The 24,392-nt window shown below is 45.6% G+C and overlaps 1 protein-coding gene and 2 long non-coding RNA genes across 9 annotated transcripts; 2 read left to right on the top strand and 1 right to left on the bottom strand.

Annotated features, from left to right (window-relative positions):
• The first annotated feature begins 1,277 nt into the window (after positions 1 to 1,277).
• LOC128331843 (C-C chemokine receptor type 4-like) lies at positions 1,278 to 15,635 on the top strand. Of its 7 annotated transcripts, none has more exons than XM_053265772.1 (2): positions 1,278 to 1,416; positions 13,329 to 15,635. In XM_053265772.1, the coding sequence occupies exon 2, from the start codon at positions 13,344 to 13,346 to the stop codon at positions 14,421 to 14,423; it is 1,080 nt and encodes a 359-aa protein (XP_053121747.1). In that variant the 5' UTR covers positions 1,278 to 1,416; positions 13,329 to 13,343; the 3' UTR covers positions 14,424 to 15,635. The 7 variants fall into 7 exon arrangements, with proteins under 7 accessions (XP_053121747.1, XP_053121743.1, XP_053121749.1 ...); XM_053265768.1 differs by lacking the exon at positions 1,278 to 1,416 and adding an exon at positions 6,941 to 7,085; XM_053265774.1 differs by lacking the exon at positions 1,278 to 1,416 and adding an exon at positions 7,887 to 7,998.
• On the bottom strand, positions 12,747 to 20,116 carry LOC128331844 (uncharacterized). The gene is made up of 3 exons (XR_008310457.1): positions 19,772 to 20,116; positions 14,756 to 17,073; positions 12,747 to 14,041 (listed from the first exon to the last, which is right to left on the bottom strand). It is a non-coding gene; the product is annotated as an uncharacterized LOC128331844 (long non-coding RNA).
• LOC128331845 (uncharacterized) lies at positions 19,353 to 21,903 on the top strand. Its single transcript, XR_008310458.1, has 2 exons — positions 19,353 to 20,224; positions 20,685 to 21,903. It is a non-coding gene; the product is annotated as an uncharacterized LOC128331845 (long non-coding RNA).
• The last annotated feature ends 2,489 nt before the right edge of the window (positions 21,904 to 24,392 follow it).

The following is a 24,392-nucleotide window of genomic DNA, read 5'->3' as shown; positions in this document are numbered from 1 at the left end:
CACACCCCTACTTTTAAGCTGAAGAACGAATCAAATTGGAATAGAAGTTCTAACTGTTTCTAAGCTATTATATACTTCCTTAGGGAGTTCCTAGATAGCCTTTTTTAAACATAGAGATGCAATTCCTTGTTAAATCAAAATTTGCCTACCTCAGTATGGTCTGCATCCCTGGAGAATCCCAGCAAAGTGTGACCTGGTACACCACCCACCGGTGTACACAGGAGAAGTAGAGACTAACCAAATCCAGGCTCCACAGTGCCTCTTCTGTGCCAGCAGACTGGTTCTGGCCATTGGGAAATTCTCCCCACATACTGGTGCAGACTGCTGCTGCTCCCCACCTAGCAATTAGCTGTTTGGGTGGGCGGGGCTTGTGGAGAACTCGCTGCCTGCCTCTATGATGTTCTCCTGAATGGGGTGGCAGGTTGCCAGCAGCAGTAGAAGAAGACACAAAGTGGCCAGCACTGGCTGCCCAAACAAGAGCGCTGCACATGCCCTCTGTCCTGCCACCACCTCCTTGGTCTGCTGAACCTGTACCAGCCTCTAGGGATGTGTACGGAACCACAGCGGGGCGGTTCAAGTCCAGTGGAGGTGCCACTTTAAGGGTGGGGGAGGGTGCACTTACCCTTCCCGCCGCTTTCCCCCCACCAACGCTAGTTGCTGGTAAAAACCTTCAGGGCGGCAGCATACCTCCCTGTTGCCCCTTCTCCCTCCTCGGCCAGAAGTGTCCGGAAGTACCGGGTGTGCGCCCATCGCATGCGCCCATCGTGTGCCTGCGCATGCACACCCAGTACTTCTGGCTGAGGAGGAAGAATGGGCAGCAGGGAGGTACGCGCAGCTGCCCCGGAAGTTTTTACTGCCAAAGAGCACCGGTGGGAGAAAAGCGGTGTCATGTCCCGAGTCTCAGATAGTGAGGAAGAAGGGGATGCTGACAGCCCTCCAGCCAATACAGGGGTGCCTGAGGGGCAGAGCCCGGCTGTTGGTTCCCAAGAGATGGCTGAGGCAGGTCCGGCTGATGTTCAAGAGCAAACACAGCAGTCTAAGGCATCAGAGACAGGGACTGACGAACCAGATGGTGAGTTAAGCAGGCAACCCCTGTTGACTCCGCAGCAGAGAAGAGTCATGAGGTGATACCAGCAGCTGGAATCCATCAGGAAAAATAAACACCTCTTGTAGAAGGCTGATAAACCTTGAACCCCTGCCAGCTGAGAGTTATTAGCTCAGACTATAAATCACGTCTGCAACTTGCAGTCAGACGCTGGAAGACAACACACATCATTCGTGGAGCGTCAACAGCCTCCAGCCTGAGCCAGAGAGATTGCGAGCTGTGCATTAGCCTGCGACCCAGACTGGTCTCTTGTGTGCTACACCCTAGACTCCCCTGCTGGGTGGCTAGGTTGCTGACAAGCAGCGGGAGGGGTAAGTGCACCCTCTCCCCCACTTAAAGCAGCACACAATGCTTCAAACTTCAACCCCCGGTGTCGAACTTCAAACCACCACCACCACCCCCAGTGTTTGAACCTGTTCGGAGGCCCGTAAAAGGGTTTCTGAACAGGCTCATGCACATCCCTACCAGCCTCATTCTCAGAACTAGTCATGGAAGGTATGGGGCTTGTGTGGGTTATTCCCCCCTCTTTGTATATTTATAGAATGGCTTGGTATAGAGCTTCAATATTGGGCACAGATGTAGGGCAGGGTGAGAGGACTCTGTGTATTTAATTTGAAGCAGACCAGTCAATTTTGTTTATTTTTTAATGATTTTTTTTTTTAAAATAACTTCAAAAAAGTCCTACAAGTCACTTGTTGCAAGGCAGAAGATTACAAAATCTTCTGGAACTGAAGCCCTCCCCTTGGACCATCATTCCACCCCCATGTGGAGGAATCTACTGTTTACCTTCATATAAAAGACCAATGCCCGTCCCCCTTTTGTCCAACCCTTTATGGCTGGGCTTACAGTTCTGAAATTGGGCATACATGTGGCCCAGAATGGCAGGACTCTGCGTATTTTTATCTCAAGGAAATTAGTCAATCCTGTGATTTTAATGAATTCTTCCTCTACGGCTGTAAAGCTGCCAGAAAGAGTTATCTCTATCCATAGAATACTTCACACCTAGTGAAAGTGGAACTAACTGTTAACATCCGGATAAACAATTTGTAAATATATAAATGCACCATGCTCAAGTTGGTTTGTGGCCCAGAAGGTCTGTGTGAGAACCATGAAGCAAGGGGCATGTTTTGTGGTTTTATCCCCGCCCTCTTACAAATTCAGTGTATGTCCAAGCTGGTCTGTGATCCAGCTTTGTGTTTGCACTGTAAAGCAAGAGAGGGATACTTGTGTAAAATAACATATTGATTTTTTGTGAATAATCAAGAAAGTGTGTGGATTCTTTGGGGGTTGCATAGTCTTATTTTCCCCCAAATGCACTCTGGCTCAGACCTGTGGGTTTGTGGTGAATGATCAAGAAGGTGTGTGGATCCTTCATCTGTTCGGTGGGTAGGAGCAGCTCTGTGCACTGCTGCCTCAGTCTGTTCCTGCCTTTCTGCCTGCACCAATGGGAAGCTCTCTTTCCCACACACATAGATGCACTAATATATTCCAGTGGGTTTTCTGTTAATGTGTGTCCTTTGGGTAAAAAAATTTGTTCCTTTAACTTTGGTTTGAGACAAAATGGAGGAGCTAATGTCAAGCTCCTGAGTTGTGAAAAATCATAAAATGGCTCCTGTCTTGTGTAGTGTGCCTAATGCTAAGATTCACAAAACAGTTCTGCCAGTTGTGGTTAGTTACACAGGGTAACACAAAAGGAAACATCTGTATGATGGGAGAGTGTGGAATAGTTAGAATTAGGGCTATTAGAAGGCAACTAAGTTGATGGGTAAAGAAATGAGAAAGGATTGCATGCAGTATACCAAGGGTCATGTGCAGAGTACAACATCAGAGACAGAGAATTCTAGACCAACCCCAGATGACAGACGGATCTCCAGAAGGCAGGCCTGATTGAGACCAGCAGCCAATAGCTGGACTCCAAGGAACCTTCCTTGGGCAGGGAGGTCCACCCAGGGCAGGACCATACACCCACAGGAAAAGGCTAACCAGGATATCACCCCATCTGGACCCTATAAACCACGGTTTTGTGCCGTTTTCCAAACCCCAATCCTATGACGTGGCTGCTCCTTGCTTTCAGCACTTCTTGCTGGCAGCTTCTCAGAAAACCGCCCAAACCCCTCCTGTCAGCCAGGGAGCTATGGAGCTGCCAGGCTACAGGGATGCTGCCTCCCCCCTCCCCCATCCCAGACTAGCCATCCTGTCAAGCCGCACAGCCGCTCAGGGGCACCCCCGTTTCCCACTCCGTCCCTTGCTCTCCCCACCCAGAAAGCGGTAGGGTGAGGGGCAAAGGACAATAGGACAGACACTCAGTGCTTTGATCCACGAGAAGGGAGCAACAGTCATGTAAGTTCATAAGCACAATCACTCCAAGTGGCAACTCAAGCATGGCACCCCATCATGGAACTGGGAGGGGGACAAATGGCTGGGGAGGGTTACAAAAGGCAAGGCAGACCAAAGCAGGGAAGCTGGAGCAGCCAAGTTCTATATATTTCACAGAAAGGTTGGGGAAGGGAGGCCCAACCCCTTCCACTTTGTGGGGTCCATGCCCCCAAAGGCTTGCTCATAATCAAAGCTGGCCACCAGGTTTAGTCTTGGGTCAACTGAGATCCTTTTTCCAAGGATCCAGTCACACAACCCAGGGTTCAATGGCCAGGCATGAGAGTGAAAGGCCACGGGGACACACCCAGACAGCTCATGAGAAGGACCATCATAGAAGAGAGGGGAGAATTGCCCGGAAAAAATCTGCAGTGATGATTCCAGATGGCAAAACATCCCCTTCCCGTGCAAACACCTCCCACACAAGAGCATCAGGCCATGGGTGCTCTGAATAGTGCAAGGATGTTTTCTGGATGGCAGCCATGGGGAGTGCTATCTCGGAGTCCCATTTCCTTGTCCTGGGGACTGCAGACAAGCTGCTGCAAAACTGTGCCCCCTGCCAGCCCATGTGTACCCTTGCCATTGCCCTGGAACAGCCATCCCACTGTCTGGGAACAGCCGGAGAACGGGGGCTCCCCTCTCCCATCAATCCCTGCAGTGGCAGATCTGCACATACAGCACAAGGACGGACCGGGACCCGGGAGTTTTGAATGGGTGGAAAGGTCTTTTCTTTGCCAGTGTTTAACCTTCCCTCACCACCGCACAAACATCTGTGCTATTTTCTAACAAAGAAAGGAAGGGGAAGTGGGGCCCAGCCACTTTCCTGGGTGTGGGGGTGGTGGTTTACAACCCCTGGTTACTCATGAGCAAGCCCCCTGCCTGGCCATTTGCACCTATGCATTGGTATGCCGTCACCCACAACCCCTGCATTTGACCCCGCTGCCCCAGGGTCAAAGTGCCCTCTCCCACGATTCCCCATGCCCACTTATCTGCATATGGCACACAGATGGAGCAGACCTGGGATTTTAAAACTTGAGTAAATGTACTGTCCTGTTGGGCCATTCCATGGCTATGCACCCACCCAGTCAGGCTATGGCAGCTTTGATGTCAGGCTGTCCTCTCAGGCGCATGCAAGCTTTCAGAGGGATTTGGAGAGAAGGAAGTAGTGTCCCCATTTTTTAACAAAGAGAGTTGGGTCCCCACTAGAGTGGGGGGCCCTTGGTGGTTAAGTGGGTGGCTCAGCTCACAGTCTGCGGGTGGGGATAGTGCCATTTCAGACACAGACATATTCCAAATAGACTCTCCCTCTCATGAGAGTGTGAGCCCACTGGGCAGCAAGCTGCTTGCAGTGGGTTTATGATGGGTCTGGCTGGACTGCTCTGCTGGGGTCTCCCCTTGCAACATCTTCCCTGGTCATGGTGGGACAGACCCCCAGCTCCTTTGCCATCCCCAATCTGCATATCCCATTGTACAGGTGAAACTCGGAAAATTAGAATATCATGCAAAAGTCCATTCATTTCAGTAATGCAAATTAAAAGGTGAAACTGATATATGAGACAGACGCATTACATGCAAAGCGAGATAAGTCAAGCCTTAATTTGTTATAATTGTGATGATCATGGCGTACAGCTCATGAAAACCCCAAATCCACAATCCCAGAAAATTAGAATATTACATGGAACCAAGAAGACAAGGATTGTAGAATAGAACAATATCGGACCTCTGAAAAGTATAAGCATGCATATGTATTCAGTACTTGGTTTGGGCCACTTTTGCAGCAATTACTGCCTCAATGTGGCGTGGCATGGATGCTATCAGCCTGTGGCACTGATGAGGTATTATGGAAGACCAGGATGCTTCATTAGCGGCCTTCAGCTCTTCTGCATTGTTTGGTCTCATGTCTCTCATCCTTCTCTTGGCAATGCCCCATAGATTCTCTATGGGGTCAGGTCAGGCGAGTTTGCTGGCCAGTCAAGCACAGTACACAGTATACTTTTCGGAGGTCCAATATTGTTCTATTCTACAATCCTTGTCTTCTTGGTTCCATGTAATATTCTAATTTTCTGGGATTGTGGATTTGGGGTTTTCATGAGCTGTACGCCATGATCATCACAATTATAACAAATTAAGGCTTGACTTATCTCGCTTTGCATGTAATGCGTCTGTCTCATATATCAGTTTCACCTTTTAATTTGCATTACTGAAATTAATGGACTTTTGCACGATATTCTAATTTTCCGAGATTCACCTGTACTGAGTGTGGGTTCCCCCCTCCCCTCCCCTCCCCTCCCAGTGACCCCCCCCCCACTGGAATTCAAGTTTGGGTGGTCCTTTGAGGGTGTGGGACCACTGGGGGGGAAGCGATGGTGTCATGGCTGGTAGAAGCAGTGCTGGCATTGCAGGGCAATTAAAGGGCAGGCGGAGCGCTCTGAAATGCATGATCACGCTTGGCACCCCACCCCACCTCCCCACCCCAGAGATCACAGACCATTACAGCTGAGCTGCTGACAGGGTGATGTTTTGCCTACTGTCTGCCCACGGAGCTGGCTGGGATCAGGCTGGGAGGCCGAGCGGCAGGTTGGGGCTCCCCTCTCCTGAAACTCCAGTTCGGCTGGCCACGGTTTGTTGAACATCTGTGACGTGGATTGGAGTTAGGAATTGTAACCCCAGACACGATGAATTGTGGTTATTTTGTATGTCTGAATTTGGCCAATATCTCAGCAGCACCAGAGGTCCTTTATGTGGTGGACACAACTTCAAAGCTCAGAGGCTAATAACATTTACTCTGAAACTCATTTTAGAAATTATGTTTCCATTATTAACCAGTAAAGGGAGTAAGTCTCAAAAGCAAGTACTTTTTAAAAAATGACTTCAGTTCCCACTGTTTCCCTAAAGTTTTAAGAATACGCAGTAAATGTCAACATTCCCCAAGTTTTTTTTAATACTTACAGCATAGACACATCCTAAACTTGCTTCCATGCTAGCTCTTTAGTGTGCAGTTGGCATCCTTAGTTTACTGACTTTTAAAGATAATCCAGACAACATACAGTAGGTGCCAACCATTACCTTCCTATGTCTTCTATGTTGTTCTCTTGTCTTCTAAAGATTTGATTCGTGGTAACTGTTTTTCACATAAAACACAACAGTAGAGCCAGCCTGTCCCGTGTTGACTAAAAAGTACCTTTGCAGCTTGCTAGAGCTACTGCACTTCTATTTAGAAGCTTCTTCCTCTGCCTCTAATTCAGGGCTGCTGATGTTAGACTACAACTCCCATCATCTGACTACTGTGGCCACTCTGGCAAGGATTATGGGAGTTGTAATCCAAAAACAGCTGGAAGGCCAAAACTTTTCTGGAAAGCCCAGGTTGTCAGGCCTGCTCTAATTGCTTCCTGTTCAAAGTAGCATTCGCAGCTTGAGTGGGGGTGGGGTGGCGAGAGGCACCTTTAAGGGTCAATTAATAGGTGCTTATTTCCGCTCTCGCCTCCGCTCTCTCTGAATGCTGCTTGGACAGCAGCACACCTCCCAGCACTGCCTGCAGTGGGGATCGCCTCCTCCACTCACCTGGCTGCCGGTGAGTGGAGGCCGGGAGCGACTCAGCAGAGACCAGGTGAGTGACGGGGACAATCCTCACTGCAGGGGGTGCTGGGGGGTGCGCTGCTGCACCGAGCAACATTCAGGCGCAGCAAGATGTTAGAGGTTGTTGATTTTCACCCACAATAGGTAAACAGCAGAGCACTAAGGAATGAGCACACACTCCAGTTACAGAGTAGGTAGCAGAGGATGGTTTGGATATTGCAGCTATTTAGAGAAAACACATGGAGATCCTTGTATGACTAAACACTAAATATTTATTGGTTAAATACACTTAGATAGGAAAGACCTATCTCTAATCTAAAGGACTACATAGTGGATAGGTAAGGAGAGAGAGAGAGATGTTTCCATCTGCTCTCTGGGAGGAAAGGAAGGATTGTAACTCAGCACAGGAAGTGCTGCAGAGTCAGTTCAGGGGTCATAGAGTAGGGACAGATAGGGAGACCCTGACTCACTGTCTCTACTCCCAATGCCCCTAGTGGTCATTAGGACAGTTGGTGCAAAAGGTTGATGCACTGGAAGTTCATCTCCAACACGAGTGGAGGTAAGCCCCTATTAATTTACCCTTAAAGGGGCCTCTCTCGCCACCCCACCCCGGCGGTGCCCACACCGGCTGTTACTGCACTGTAGTTGGCATTATCAGTAAATAACTGATGAATTGCCCCAACTGTTGCCATGTAATTCGTCAGTTTGTCTTCCCTTCAGGTGGGGATTTTAATTACTGGTTTCTTAGCATCCCCCCTGCTTTTTTTTTTTTTTTTAAAGGAATCAGCCCTATTTCACAATAAAGAAAAGATGTGATCCCGTAAGGGGAACCTGCTAATAACAGGACAATTAATAAGGTATCTAATTAGTCAGTAGTGCTGCTGCTGGGCTGAACTGAAAACAATTGCAGGGATGGAGCTTCAGGGAGGAAACTACTATTAAAGGTACAGAGGACTTTGCCTGAATGGGGCTTATGTTATAGACGGATCTTGGCACTGCTGGATTTTATGGGAAATAGCACTGCATTAATATTAATAGCACTGGGAAATATAGCACTGCATTTACTCTTCCAAGTAATAGCAGAAAAGCAATGTCTCAGCAGCACTGAAAGTCTTTTATGAGCAAGCAAACCAAAGCTCAGAGCTTTTGATAATTACTTTGCGACTCATTTTAATTTCCTTAAGAAAAGGAAGCAATTACTCACGTCACAACATCAAAAGGAAACCTGTAGTATATATCACCTACATGCAGTTCAAATTCAAAACACCACTTCCTCAGAAGCAGAAGATCCAGCACTCTTAGGCAAGACACTTTCCCTCATCTTGAAGCGGCAGAAAGGTATATTGGAGGGGGATGGGGCCATCGTTCATTGGCGGAGCATCTGCTTTGCATGCAAAAAGTTCCAGGTTTAATTTCTGGTACCTCCAGGTTAGGGCTGGGAAAGACTCCTATCTGAAAGGAGCTGGCAGTGGCAGCTGCTGCCACCTGTCAGAGTAGATAATACTAAGCAGCAACTTAGTAGAAGGCTGTGTCCTATGTACCTAGGACACCTAACCTATGACAGCGTTTTGTGTATGTATGTTGACCATTAATACTGTATACTGCAAAACATAATGTAATGAATGAATATTCTTTGTTGCTATATTTGAAGATTGAAAATATGAATTATGTGCAACAATGTATGCATGACTGTATACAGATAATTATAATGTATATATTATATGCATGATATATACATACAAAGCTGCAAAATTAGTTGTACAATTTTTTTTTACAAAGCACAGAAGCTTCTTCACAGGACTGCAGAAATAAATATATGAAGCTGAGCTTCCTTTATGGCCACTCCCTCCTAAATACTATATATAAACACACACACACACACACACACACTCACACCACCAGTGTGGTATCTTCTGTCTGACTAGACCAACGTCACTGAAGGCTGGATTAGACTAGATAACAGAGATCTGTGACTGCTGCTTGGCTTGGCTTTGCAATCGCTGTGTAAGTTTTATCTGCTGGGGCAAATAATGGTTTGTTGTGGAATTTTCATCAGGAAGTGGCATGTGGAGGAATACATCAATCCCGCCTCTCCCACTGCTGCATCAGTTGAATTTCTGCTTGATGTGTATCAATGAAAGATACAGCAGCCTTCTGCAGTTACAGGAGCATGTTCCAATAAATAGGATTGCATGCATTTTTAAAAATCCTTCCTTACAGGTCTCCTGGGCTTTTAACAGATGCACAGCAGGCTGAAATTTAACTGGTGCTTCATGGAGATTTAGCTCTTCTTCTGCTTCTGCTTCTTTTTCTTCTTGCATTTCATGCAGCTTTTAAAACTGCAGGAACTCTGCAAGAAGAAAAACTGACAATTCTGTTAATGAGAATATTCTTCTATAGCTCCGAGACCAAGTAGCTGTAGGTGGGAATACCACCAGACCATTTGTGTCAAATGTGCATGATTATTTATTTATTGCACGTTTTAGACCAGAGATTTTAATAATAAAGCACCTTACAAAATAAAACAAACCATTAAGAGACCAAATAACAACCAATTAGAACAGTTAAGATAATTTAAAGTGATAGAAACGACCATCAAAATGCACCCCCCAGCCCAGAGCTGTCTTTAAAGCTCTCTTAATAAAGTGCTGCAGAGAGGGCAAACCTCGTGTATTCACTTGCTGTGGGACTGCAGGAGACAAATGGAATGTGAAGCCTGAGTGCCAGAGGGTCACACCCCATGCCAGATATTATGGAAACAACTTAACTGCAGGCAAGCAAGGAATCCAGTAGGAGCCACCGGAGAACAGAGCACGGAGAACAGAGGTAGTGGTGGCCGACCCCCTAAACTAATTGGGGTAGGTTGCTACTGGATCTGGTGGCCAAGACACCACGTGGAGGAGAGTGAAAGATCCTTGTGAGGATCTACTAGTGCAAGTTTTTAAAAAAACTTTCTCCCCTCCACCTCCAATGCGCCTAACAGAATTTATAGTAGGTAACAGGAGCATAGCTAGGGAAGAGAGGGCCCGTGTACTTCATTAACCCCAGTGAGGGAGATAATGAAGAAAATAGGGAGGGGTGGAGCTGGGGGGCCCTAAGAAGCTGAGGGGGATCTTTGAACGCATCCACTCAATTATAGCTGCACCCCTTGTAGGTAATAATTACCAGCTGATGATGTTTGCAGATCACCTTGCTGTTTAAAGGCCCAAAGGTGAGACAGACGATTTTTTTTCTGGTCAGTTTGGCAATTCTAATCCCAGCAGGCAGCTGGCGTGGCTGAGGAGAACTTGAGGTCGTTCATGCAACCTTTGAGAGCGCAGGGTCAGGGGTGGAGGAGAGAAAGCAGGTAGCATGTACTTTCTGCCCAGATGATTCAGTGTGGTTCTGGGCCATGTGACTTATTTGGCCATGTGGCTCATGTGGCCACACATGGCTTTTGCAAGCCACACAGTGTTCTGGAGGCTGGGAAAATGTGTTCCAGCCTCCAGATATCCCACAATGCACTGTGCAATGAGCAGGGTGCATGGAGGAATCCCACCGTGAGTCAGGTGCTCTAGGTGCAGCCCGAGCATTCACACAACCCTGCACCTGGATAAAAGGGTGTGCTTATGCTTCACATGAGCAGCCCTACTCAGGTACGGCTGCCCAAGCCTGGGTAAGGATGCTCATGTGAACATGAACAGCCTCTGGATGTTCCAAGAAGGCAGCTGAGTGCAGGAAAGAGAAGGCAAGGGCATTTTAATATTTCGCCTATTGTATTAATATCTTGGTTTTTAGAAATTATTTGTAAACTACTTTCCAATTTTAAAAACAAGAATTCCAAGGCAGCTTCAGCATTTTAAAAATTCTTTGGTGTAAGAATACACAGGCTTTTGAGTTACATAGACGTCTTTATCAGGCAAAATGGAAACGTGCTTGATTCTTAGCTGTGTACGCAGCAAGGGTGAATTCATGGAGGAAACTCCTAGTTAAGAAAAGTTTTATATTTTTAAGGACTGTAAATGGCTGCATCAATGTATTTTTTATAGTTGCACACTGCGCCCCCAAACTTACAGCTCTGGGCAGTTTACAACATAAAACAAATTAACACCTCAACTTTAAAATTCTAGTTAAAAAGCTTGGGTGAATAAATGCATTTTGAGAGTCTTTTTAATAAACTGTCAGAGATGGAGAGGCTCTTATTTCAGCAGGGAACACATTCCAAAGTATTGGGATGGCAACAGAGAAAGCCTGTCCCTGAGTAGCCACCAGACAAACTGGTGGCACTGCAGACAGACTTCTCGGGATGATCTCAATGGGTGATGGGTCTCAGTGCAGAAGATGTTCTCTTAAATACCCTGGGCATAAGCATTTATTCACTTTGTATTTTGCCCAGAAACATATTCGTAGCCAGTGAAGTTCTTTTAATATAGGATTGATAGGGTCTCTTTGAGATGACCCAGAGACCAACCTGGCTGCTGCATTCTGTACCAATTGAGGTTTTCAGACTATGTACAAAGGCAGCCCCACATAGAGCATATTGCAGTAGTCATGTCTGGAGGTTACCAGTATATACTACTGTTTTGAGGTTGTTCATTTCAAGAAATGGATGCAGCTGGTATATCGGCTGAAGAAAGAAAGCACCTCTGGTCACTGCCTCAACTTAAGACACCAGAGAGGTGCCTGGGTCTAAAAGCACTCCCAGACAGTGTACCTGTTCCTTCTCCATTGGAGAGCGTCCATCAGGCCGACCAAAGCAGTCTCCACCCCATAGCCCACCTGAAAATCAGTTTGAAATGGATCTAGATAATCAGTTTCGTCCAAGACTGTCTGGAGCCAGGAGGCCATTTAGTGCATCATTCAGTATGCCTGGCCCAAGCCTCCCTGGCCCCTAAGGTGGTGTGGTGAGATCCCACCTTCTGCACGTGCAACTGCTGTGCACCAACTGCTCCTCTATTCCCACCAATTCACCCACTCATAACTGCTGACCCACAGCTCTTGTTCCCTCAGATTCTGCACTACCACCACCACCACCACCACTTCTGGTCAGTTTTGTACCCATCCCTGCCACAAACCCCACTCATGCCAATTTCTCCCCCACATATCATCTTAACCTCTAACTGCTGCCACTCGACCTGCCTATAGAAAAGTGGAGGCAGACACAGAAATGTGTGGCAGGCCCCACGCTTCCCTCGGTTCCATGCCTTCCCCCTGCCCTACAGGGAGTGGGCAAGGTGACGGGTGACTGTGGGAGGAGGAAGAGTGGTGTGGTGGCAGCAGCAACAGGGGCACTACTGCTGCAGTCCATACATGGGGCAGCTGCCCACCCATTTACTAGTAGGGTGGCTGGAGAGGCAGCCGGTTGGAGGCATCAAGCGTGGTGTAGTGGTTAGAGAGCTGGACTAGGACCGGAGAGACCTGAGTTCAAATCCCCATTCAGCCTCATGATACTTGCTGGTGACTCTGGGCCAGTCACTTCTCTCTCAGCCTAACCTACTTCACAGGGTTGTTGTGAGGAGAAACTCAAGTATGTAGTACACCGCTCTGGGGTCCTTGGAGGAAGAGTGGGATATAAAATGTAAATAATAAATAAATAATAATAAATCTCACCACCACCACCCGGTGCAACCTCATTAGCAGGCTGGCCATGCCTTTCAGATGCTTGCCACGGTACCAGTCAGTGTAGACAATACTGAGCTTGATGGACCCTTGGTCTGGCTCAAGATATGACATTTTAATATGTTTATCTATCTATCTATCAAATTTGTACACCGCCCCAAACTTTCATCTCTGAGAGGATTACAGCAACATAAAACCAGTTAAAACACAGGAAATAAAAACCTTAAGATAATTTAAAACCGGAGTCAGATTAAAAAGCTTGGGTGAAGAGGTAAGTCTTCAAGTGCTTTTAAAAGTTGTCAGAGATGGGGAGGCTCGTATTTCAGTAGGGAGCACATTCCATCATCTTGGGGCAGCCAGCAACAGAGAAGGCCTGTCCTCATGGCAAGAACGATGAGCTGGTGGCAACTGGAGATGAACCTCTCCAGATGATCTCATATATACTTATGTCTTATTCTTATTTTATTGACTTCAAATGTGAGAGCTGAGATTCTATTATTGAAATCCTGAAGGCCTTTGGAATTTGCTGTTGTGATCTACAGGCTGCATTTTTTTTTAAAAAACCTCTGTGGTCTTGTTTTGTGGTCTTTGATTTCTCTTTCATATTTTTGCTAAAGCTACTTTGGGTAAAAATATATTGATTTCCCATTTTGACACCCTTTATCCTTGTGCTTAGGTTTCAAAACAGAAAATGAGTTCTGCTACACAGAAAGCAGTCACCAAAACCACCACGGAGGAATTCACGTTATATTCTGACTATGGTGATATCAGTGATGAAGAGTCTGAGCTATGCAGCAAAGAAGGAGTGAGGAATTTTGAGTTGTGGTTCCTTCCCACATTTTATTCACTGGTGTTCCTGTTCGGCTTGATAGGGAATGCCCTTGTGGTCCTCGTGCTGCTTAAATACAAGAGACTGAGAAGCATGACTGATATCTACTTACTAAATCTTGCAATCTCTGACTTGCTTTTTGTTTTTGCTCTTCCTTTCTGGTCTTATTATGTGGCTGACGAGTGGGTCTTTGGAGATGGTTTGTGCAAGTTCATCTCTTGGGTCTATCTGCTTGGATTTTACAGTGGGACATTTTTTGTCATGCTCATGAGCATCGATAGGTATCTCGCAGTTGTTCATGTTGTGTTTGCCTTGAGAGCAAGAACTGTCAACTATGGCATTCTTGCCAGTCTTGTTGTATGGCTAGTGGCCATCTCGGCTGCTCTTCCACAGCTGATATTTAGCAAAGCTTCTCGTTACTATAATCAAACCACATGTAAGCCAGTGTACAAGGGAAATTGGAGAATTTTTACCTCTCTGGAAATCAACATTTTAGGTCTTTTGCTTCCTTTTATGGTGATGTTGTTTTGCTACACAAAGATAGTCAAGACCCTTTTGCACTGCAGAGATGAAAAGAAGAAGAAAGCGGTGAAGATGATATTTGCTGTTATGATTGTGTTTTTCCTGTTTTGGACTCCTTACAACATTGTATCCTTATTACAATGTTTGCATGGCATAGGCATTTTAAGAGGGTGCATACTTAATAAGAACCTGGACTATGCATCTCAGGTGACTCAAACGCTAGCATTTTTTCATTGCTGTCTCAATCCAATCATCTACTTCTTTATGGGGCAAAAGTTCAAGAAATGCATCAAGCTGCTCTTTAAGAACTGCATCTTTTCTAAAATACTTTGCAGAACATGTGGCCTTTCTGACACTTTCCAGGCCGAATCATCAGTCTCACTATACACTCAGTCCACAAGTGATAACAAGCCCCTCTGAGTAAGTCTCTGATGAAACATCCAGAAAGAATATGGCATTGTCCTACATTTCAGAATGGTGATATGTTTGCTTTGCTAAAACCTAGTACCTGTACATTGACAAATAAGCACTGCCTCCAAGTTAAAGCTCGGAAGATGGAAAAGGAGAGTGGAAAAGCAGGAGCCGACTTGGGAACAATATGAAAAGATATTTTGCATGGTGTCCTACCCATGATTTTCAACTGTGCAAGGAGCAAAGCCCCATACCTATCAATGTATCCCACAAGTCAGCTCTCATGTTCAACTTAAATACTGGAATAGATTTTTAAAAAACAAAAACAAAAAACCACTCACCCTCTTGTGAGTTCCCTTTCAAGTCACCTTCCAGACAGGTCTCCTTGTGAGGTCCTTTCATGCCTTTGGACTGTTCTGCTTTCACAGGTATTAAATTCATTCTGCAGTTCATTGAAACAAGACCACAGACTTTTGCTGTACTAGGACAATCTTGATACATAAGTACATTGTTCACAGTGCTTTGTTTCATTTGTTATATTGCCTCATACTCTGAACTATATATCTGGTTTAACTGCATGGTCCAAAGTTATTTCATCTTCCCATGTTGGCCTCCATAAATTGTTAGCACAGTCATACTTCTCAACTCCACAAAACTTGAATGGTGTTCCTTCATGCTATGGAAGTGGGAAGTCCCACTGAAATCCATGTACATATGCATACCTGCTTGTCGTACTCCAACCTTGGACCTCAAATGCACAGGGCTGTAACCAGCCTTCCTATCAAAGTGGGGCTGCCATATTTCCACGTGGGACTTCAAAGAACTCATTATTTCCTCGTAACCAACATAAACTTCTATATCCCTCTCACCAAGTCCAAATGTTTTCCGTATTTTAGTGTTATGAATTTCTAGCATAAGAAACATATACATTAAATAAGGCCAGTTATGTATAAGTTCCTGATTATTATAAACACCTTCTTCAAATCTGTGTGAAAATGAGAGATTTAATAAGATTTAATAATAGATATTTGAATATCTATTCAGAAGTAGAGTATAACAATATTAATACTAAACACTTTGAACTAAATTATTGGTATAGATTGTTTTAACTGCTTTGTGATTGGAAAATTGTTGATTTTCCTTGTAAACTGCCTTGAGGTCTGTGAATTGGTTTATAAGCATGTGATGAATGAATAAATAAAATATATTGTTTCAAAATAATTAAGGTTGTTGAGTGCAGTTATTGGTCTAAAAGCATCTGATGCTGCAGAATTGCTGAAGCTAAGCATAGACCTGGCAATTTTTAAAATAAGGACTGGTTTAACCTAGTCCAAAGATATAGGTAAAATACACATCATAAGAGAACATGGACTATTGACTCAGTATAATCAAAATCACTAGGGCTTAACTGTTGGGAGACTGGGATATTGCAGTATCTGCCCTCTAATAGTTTCAAAGGAGAGCATTAAAGGGGGCATTAGTAAATGCCCATCAGAACTTGGCAATAGTAAGTGAAGAGAAGTAAGCTGCTGGAGAAGATCTCATGAATTCTCTAAGAGGATGGTATGTTCTTCAAGTTAGACTTAAGTCATTCTAACGTTCCAAATCCCAGACCCACTGTCTGATTATATCCTTGGCCTTTTCAAGACTAATAAAAATTGTGGTTAGAGGCCACATGAAAACAATTTGCCTTCAATACACTTCTGTTAGAACAATAATTATCAGTTAGTAATAAGGAAGCCAAGCCAATCAGAATCAGTTATCCTTAGCCATACAACTAGCATAGCTACCCAAACTTTGGCTTAAATTCTAATTAGCCCAGCCTCTGATCTCAAGGCCACCTTTGGAACACATCTTGGAATTTTAAAAAAGGGATCTTAAGAAAGCAGACTGCACATTTTCCAAGGGTCCGAACTTAGCACAAGGGCCTAGTTGCGCTCCGTATAGGAGTTGAACTACTGACCTTGCAATAAATCGTTTGAAAGCAGCTGGGAGAGAATTCCCACCTTGAGTTCGATGGAATTTTAAAATTGCTGCAGCACTTCTTTGACCCAAGGAAGAAATGTAATTAGCTTGTGCTATTTTTTTTTTCTAGAGGCCTGAAAAACAGATATTTTAAGTGTTTGATTTGGTCTATATCATGGTTATCTATACGCCATCTGTGTGTCTTAAAACTATTAGAGAATACCATTGCTTTCATTTTTTGCTTCCAGGGGAAAGGGAGCTCAGTGAAAATTGTCCCACCCCTGCATTCTGCTCAATCACCAGGGCAATATTAGTATTCACAGAAAGCAGCAGCAGCAGTGCTTTATCACTCTAGAAGTTGGCCACTTTTTTTCAGTGGAAGGGTGGCAACTGAGCACATGTTTCTCACTTAAATCAATAAGCAATTAAAAAACAACAACACTGTTTACCAGCCAGATTTGTCTGTCTGGGAACCTGAAAAAAGCCTCATGTAGGTGCACACTGGAGGATAGTTACTAGAAACAATAAGGCAGGTGATGTACATCTGGGGTGGCCTTCATTGAAGCCAGAAAGTACTGCCTGCATCAGGGAGGTGGAACTTGGCATGTGTGCTGTCTCTCTGTTCTTTGTTTCTTGTGGAAGGTTGCTTTCCTTTATTTAGCAGGTGGAAAGAGAACAGAAAGATGTTCTAGTCCTGGAAAACAGAGAATTTGTTAGGTACTTGAAAGATCTGGGGCTAGGGTCCACAGCTCCCACTTGGATAATTATACAATTATAATTATTGCATTATAATACAATACCTCTCTCATACCCCCCAGTTCCCAAACTAATTATGTATGTTTCTCTAATATTATAATACGGCACCTATGAAGATAGAAGCAGCAGAGAACTAGGTGAAGCTAAGAGCTCTCTCCCATGCTCTGTGCAGATGCCTCCCCTTCTGCCCTTCCTTTCTGGAAAAGCTCATGGAGGAAGGAAAGTGGCTGATAAGATTTGGGCCTCTGAGCAATTCATTGGGGGCCCATGCCCCCAAAGCCCACCCCCTAATGACGCTGCTGCTGGAAAGGAAGGAGAGGAACTGTTTCAGAACTGCTCTTCTTTCAGGTGCTTCATTTCTCAGAACCACCTCCACATAAGAAGACTTCATTTACTACATTACCCATGGAAACATTTGTCACATTTTAACCCAGGTTGTTTTCTTATTTGCCTATTCTCTGTTAACTTCCCCTTTCCCTCTCTGTAGCAGCCCATAGAGCAGGCTTGCAAGATCTGCTTGGTTTTGACTAGAACTGTAAGGTCTATCAGTTGGGGCAGGGCAGACATAGAATTAAGGCATGAGGTGTCACTAAGCACAGGCTTAGCACTGGGATGTGTTTTACTAGCAGCACCTTGTTCACAGTCCTTTCATTCCGAAATCCACTCCTGATTTTTCAGCAAGCTTCCTTCATTTCAGCAGGCTATTTAGAAAACAGGATAGCCTTGTTTCTGTTGAACAACTGGGAATCTAAAACTCTTGTGTTCTAAATCAATCTAGAGGTTTACCAGGCAGCTTGCTATACCTTCTGCTTGCCCTTGAGTACCCTTTCTTCTTTCTTGAGTACCTTGACTACCCTTTCTTCTTTTTTCTCAAACCTTTCTCTGTCTCATTTTTAGTTGTCCTCTATTTTCATCTGTGCCCTATACCACTCTTGCCTCTCTCTCAGCCCCATAGATCCCACTGTCCCCACATCTCTACTACCTTCTTTCTCTCTGCACCCAACAGTGCTGCACCCTCTTCTCCATCATCCCCCTTGTTTTTCAGTTTCTTTGTTGCTCTGTTTTTGCCTATTTCCTATCCCTACCCAGCCCTTCCTCCTTGAAGTCAGCAATAACAGCATAACAGATAACAAGTGCAGTTCTCAGCAAAAACACACCAAGGCTGCACAAAATGGCTTTTCTCTTTAAAATATTTTTGGGAGCAAACACCCACCAATTCCACCTCAAAAAGGGGCATAGTCCATAACAACACCAGGCTTTCACTTTCCCAGCAATTCACAGCACTGAGGGAAGCTCAGACACAGATGTAGGGCCAGTGCAGAGGTACACCTAGGTAATTTTGAAGCCTGGACATAAAGGCCTATGGAGCCCCCACCACCACTTGTTGGAGCCCCTCCCTCCCCCCCCCACTGCAAGTTAAGCATCATCCCCCTATTCTTATCCTACATATTTCTTTCCCTGCTCTGTCTCTAAAGGGCTTTGGAATGCACTCCCTGCTGAAATAAGAGCATCTCCTCCTCTGTTTGCTTTTGGGAGGGCCCTGAAGACGTACCTGTTTTCCCAGGCTTTCTTCAACTGAGATTTGATTTCTAAATTTTAATGTGTTTTTATCTGATTTTTAAAAATCTTTTAATGAATTTCAATTGTGTTATATTTTATGTTTTAATTCTGTACACCGCCTAGAGATTTTTATACTAGGCGGTATATAAATTCAATAAATAAATAAATAATAAAGCACCCGGCACAGGTCACACTCACACTCAACCACCTGGTGCAGGGTGGGACCACACCAGGGGCGTAGCAAGGTTGGAGTGGGCCCAGAGACAAGATTTTAAAATGGGGCCCCCCCACTCAAAGTCCAGGGCCTCCGCACACCCCAGGCCCCCAAGGATTTAAGTCTGATATTCCAAAATAAGTATGCTGCCTGGAAATACATTTCACTGAATACACACACGCACACGTCACAATATATAATGATATACATTGAGTACTATACATTTGTTTTACTTTTAATGCCTAGAACACACTAGAAAGATGAATGATTAAAATGGGCCCCTCGCTGCAGATTAGCCAAGGAGACTTTCAACCATGCAGGGTGAGCCTATGTTTGTTTTCTCAGAATTCTGAACAAATTCAGTCAAGTTTGATTCCAGGAGGTTTTTCACAGGAAACTTTTAAAGCCCTTTAACACACATCTCCTCTGGAATAGAGGTGCTGCATTCACATGTTGGCCAGATTTATCCTGAAGTCCCTGCAGGTTATTGGGGAGCAGTTCACACACAAGAAAAATAAAATAAAATAAAAGCAGAAGACATGCTTCACAGTTCTCACTCAGACCTTCTGGGTTGCAAAACAACTTGAACATAAGTGCATTTATAAATGAATGAATAAAATAAATATAATACTGTTTCTTCCAGAAGTTTTTGCAATTTTCTGCCATGAAACAAGCCACTTATAGGACTTTTTAGATAGTTTTTTTTAAGTCAGCAAATTTTCCAAGCTGTTTCAAAATAAATATTCAGAGACTTCTCGGTCCCTCCTCCCCCACCCCCATATCAAAGCCCTATGGCAAGCAGATCCCTATATATCCGGGTGGGGGTGGGGAAGGTAACCACAAAAAGGAGTTCACACTCTACCTGGCAGCAGGGGGTCTTCTGCTGCAGAGAACAGTGGAGGCCTCTCTGGCTGCCTCCTCCTTCCTGGCTGGCTTGGGCCCTACTGGAGTTCAGGCTTCACAGAGGCCTACACCAGACCTCCCCGCCCACCCGCCGATCAGCTGAGAGGTGGGAGAAAAGGAATTCTTTGCAGCTTGTCTGCTGCCTCCATTGCCGGCCAGGAGAACAAGCTGGAGAGACGGCGAACAGGGCAAGTGGCTGAGGGGCCTTGGGGCTGGGCAGGGGGCAATGGGGAGTCACGTGAGGTGCCTCTGGGGGGCCCCTCCAGGCAGTGGGGCCCCCAGACAACTGTCTCCCCTTGCCCGATCGTTGTTACGCACCTGGACCACACCACCAAGGACAGACCAAAGATTTCTGGAGGCCCCTAAAGGGTGTGGAGTGGATGGAGTGGAGGCCCTGAACTTCAGCCCTGGGGTAAGTCCAGGGGTAAAAGCACCATTGGGCCAGTGTTAGAAGTTGAAGGGCAGCTCACGAGGTCCCAATATGAAGGGAAGACCGGCACTGAACCTTCAGCTGCCCACAGCAGCAGCCATCACTTGCCCTTACTCTTTCTTTCTAGGCAGGGGTGAAACTTGGCCCCCTCCTCCCTGGCACTGCACCGCCATTTGCAATGGAAGCAGTTCCTGCTTTTCTCCCTGCCACCCCCTGAACTGAGGAGAGGTGGCAACAGCTCCAACTGCTACTGCTTGCCGCCATCACACACAGGCAAGCAGGAGAGCAAGGGGCAATGGTTGACAGGAGCAGCAGCTAGACAGGGATGGGCAAACTTGGCCCTCCAGATCTTGTGAAACGACGACTCCCAGACAATTTATTGTAGCTGGGGGTGATGGGAGTTGTCATGCAACAACTCTGTTTCTCTGTCATTGCCCCTTAGGTCCTGGAATGCTCTCCCAGTGAATGTCTGCTCCTTGATATCTGTGGATCCTTTTAAAAGACAACTGGAGACTTTATTTGTTCCGGCTTCTACCTCTTAGGCACTGCCAGTGCCAGGTCTCTCAGCTTTCCTGCTTCTGTTTGTCTTTTTTATGGTTGCTGTTTTTTGTCTTTGTGTTAGGGTTTTTACTGTTTAACTGGGTTAACTGTAAGGTTTCAAATGTGATTTTAATGGTGTTTTACTGTATTAAGTTTTGTAAACCACCTTGGGATGCCTTATGAAAGGCGGCTGAAATTGAACAACAAACCAACCAACACACACACTATCTGGAGGGTGAGGTTTGCCCACCACCTCTGAGCTACAGCTACTGGTATTGCCACCCAGAGAGATGACCACTATTGTGGCTGAGACATCCAGCAGCAGCTGGACTGGTATGTGTACAAGCAGCAGCCTTGTCACTAGGAAGCAGTAGCTGCCACCTGTTCTCGCCCTCTGTGCTCCTAGCAGCCATTGCCACATACTTCCCTATGATCAGTTGCTGCAAGCAGCAACAGCAGCTTGACCCCAGACCAGGGTCGGATGGGCATCTGCATCAGCCATGCCAGCAGATCATAACTCTAGTGACGAGCTCTTCTGGAAGAGACATGACTAATGATGAAAAGCACCACTGGTCTTTTTCTTACTACCAGTACCAACATTTATTTGCGTTCTTAGAAAGCACGCAGGACTTTGCTGTTGGTGAAAGTTCTGTTTGACTCAGAGGAGAAACTGCTGTCAGGCACTTATTATAAATGCAGGTTATTTGACTAATTCAGGGTGATTATTAGTTGATGCATATCAACTGCTGATACATTTCTAGGTGAAATGCAAAGTGCTGATGATCATATATAAAGCCCTAAACAGCTTGGGTTTGGGGTATTTACGAGAACATCATCTTTTCCATATGCCCCACATATAGAGGTCATCTGCAAGGTCTGCCTATAGTTACCACCAACTCATCGAGTGGAGGCTCAGGCCTTCCCCAAGACACTGGAATGCACTTCCTGTCAGAGCAAGAGCTTCAACGTTCCTGGCAGCTTTTAGAAAAAAACCTTAAGTTCAGCCAGGCTTTTCGTTAATATTTAAGTAGTTTTAAAATGTTTGTATTGGTTTTGTTTCTAGTGTTTTTAATTTGAGGCTTTTTAGAAATGTAATTTTCTGTAAACTGCCTTGAGACATACTTGTCTTTGTTCTGATAGTATACAGGAAGTCTCCAATTTACAAAACAGGTTGTGTTCCAAAAGCTCATTGGTAAGTCGGAGATTCATAACTCGGCAAGCATATAGTTCCCAAGAGGGACAACTTCTTTGTATGTGTGGGTTGGTATTTGTAAGTTGGGGACTTCCTTATGGAGCTTTGTTTGTAAGTATGGGTGTTTGTAACTGAGGGAGTGTCTGTATAAAATGTTAAATATCAGAAGAGAAAAGTTGGAGTGGCTCCTCTCAGGATGGGATCCAAGCACCCCTTTAGGCGAGGCTGTCAGATTTTCAAAGCTCTGGAAAGTGTCCCATGGCAACATCCCTCCCAGTCCCGGAAGCTGCTGGGAACTGAGAATATACGCACCCCTTACAGGAGTCTGGTCTCCCTGCAACACATCTCCATGTTTAGTTAACCTTCTCACGGTTACCTGGCTAGCCAGGGGACTGTTCTAATCCACAGGTGTCCCGACCCAGAGTGCCCTGCGTGGCTGGTTTGCATTTGCTGCAGCTTCAGGCCCAGCTGGTACTGATGATCCTGGGGTGTAGGATTCATCCCCAGTCTCTCCTTGACTGCCCCCAAGCCCAAAACACTCAAAGCGACCCAGACTACTGTGAAGTCTGAAAGAGCTGGGTGCAAGGGGTAAGGTGTGGTGCATGAGTTCTATTGTTAACCAGTAGTTGGAAGGTTTACTTCATGAGAGTGCAGTCAAACAGCGAGCTAAGACACATTGTTTCCTCTCCGGTGGACTGGACCTCTGATGAGAAGGCTAACCACCCGCCCACCCCAGCCAGCAAGTTGGCCCAAAGACGAGAGCATGTTGGGTCTTTCTCACTGCTTTGCCTGGGTCTGCCAGCCTAGTGGAACCCTTGGTTACAGTGAACCAAACTCCAGGATCGTTTGCCTGCCTTAATACACATATCCCCTCCTAGAAAGCTAATCAGTTCTGTTCCTGGAGTACCAGACAACCAACACTGGCCCTTCTGTGGTCCGGCAACCAGTGTCTTCCCCCAGGATTCTTGGGCATGTCCCCCCACCCTTGCACCTTTGTGTACATTAAGACCAAATAAACTACACTCCTTTGATAACATCTGAGAACCCCAGGAATGAGGCTAGGTCACTGAAAGGGCTCCTTGCACATGTGTCTATTCTCCTTTTCTTTAAAGTGTACTTTCCTCAATGCTGTTCTGTTCCTTTAAATGTAGGAACTGCGGGGATGTGGCATCCCTGTTGTCAAGCAGTGGCAGGAAGAGCAAGGAGACAGCAGAGGGTGGGGCATCAGTAGGGATGTGAATGAACCGGTTCAACATGAACTGGGCCGGTTCGAGCAGTCTGATCACAAACCGGCCCAAGCCCGGTTCGTGGCGGACTGGTTCAGCAGTTCGAAGGGCAATGCTTGTAAAGGGAATTCAGTGAGGATTCCCCTGTCAAAGGGGAAGTCTTCACAAAAAGCTTCTAAAGGACGGTGGTGGGGGGAAGGTGGCGAAAACTAACTAACAACAGTAGATGTAGATGAGAAGGTCCTTCCTAGTGGGGTGGCAGTCATGGTACCACTCCTCACTGGCTGGCCACCCTTCACACTCAGTGCACGCTCCCTCCCTTCAGCAGCCCATGGCACATGCAGTGACATGACCCAGCCTCTAGGAAGGTGTGTTATACTGAGTCAGAAAATTGGTTCATGTCGCTCAGTATTGTCTACACGGACTGGAAGTGGCTTCTCCAAGATTGCAGGTAGGAATCTCTCTCAGACCTATCTTGGTGATGCCAGGGAGGGAACTTGGAACCTTCTGCATGCAAGAATGCAGGTGCTCTTCCAAGAGCAGCCCTGTACCCTAAGGAGAATACCTTACAGTACTCACACATGTAGTCTCTCATTCAAATGCAAATCAAAGCTTACCCGTTTACCAAAGGAAACAATTCATGCCTGATACCACAAGACTAGCTACCTAACGGTACAGCGAGGAAATGATTTGATTAGCAAGCCAGAGGCTGCTGGTTCGAATCCCTGTTGGTATGTTTCCCAGACTATGGGAAATACCTATATCGGGCTGCAGATGAAAGGCATCATCTCATACTGCGCAGGAGATAGCAATGGTAAACCCCTCCTGTATTCTACCAAAGACAACCACAGGGCTCTGTGGTTGCCAGGAGTTGACACCGATTTAATGGCACACTTTACCACAAGACTAGCCCTCCTTCCATAAGACATAACATTTATCTCTGGTTTGGCATTATGTCTGAATGGGGCCTATAGGTTGCACATTCTGTAATGTACTCTGAGCTACTCAGATACAGGTACAGTATTATTAAAAAATATTATACCCTACCACTTCAGTGCACTACTGCTCAGGGCAGTTTACAACATTGATATAATAGATACACTATAAAATATAATATAGAATAAAAATTAACAAGTTAAAAGACCAGGCTAAAACCACAATTTAAGCTTTTGTGGACTGTAGTCCATTTAAT

Source organism: Hemicordylus capensis, chromosome 6, assembly GCF_027244095.1.
Source record: "Hemicordylus capensis ecotype Gifberg chromosome 6, rHemCap1.1.pri, whole genome shotgun sequence".
Taxonomy (NCBI): Eukaryota; Metazoa; Chordata; class Lepidosauria; order Squamata; family Cordylidae; genus Hemicordylus; species Hemicordylus capensis.
The sequence above is the reverse complement of the archived record's forward strand: the minus strand, read 5'-3'. Positions and strand labels throughout refer to the sequence as shown.

Bases quoted from the DNA above. Each gene is read 5' to 3' on its own strand.
- LOC128331843 (XM_053265768.1), top strand. From the start codon at position 6,975: ATGCTGCTTGGACAGCAGCACACCTCCCAGCACTGCCTGCAGTGGGGA. The intron at 7,086-13,328 runs GTGAGTGACGGG...CCTTGTGCTTAG, and splicing joins AGCGACTCAGCAGAGACCAG to GTTTCAAAACAGAAAATGAG.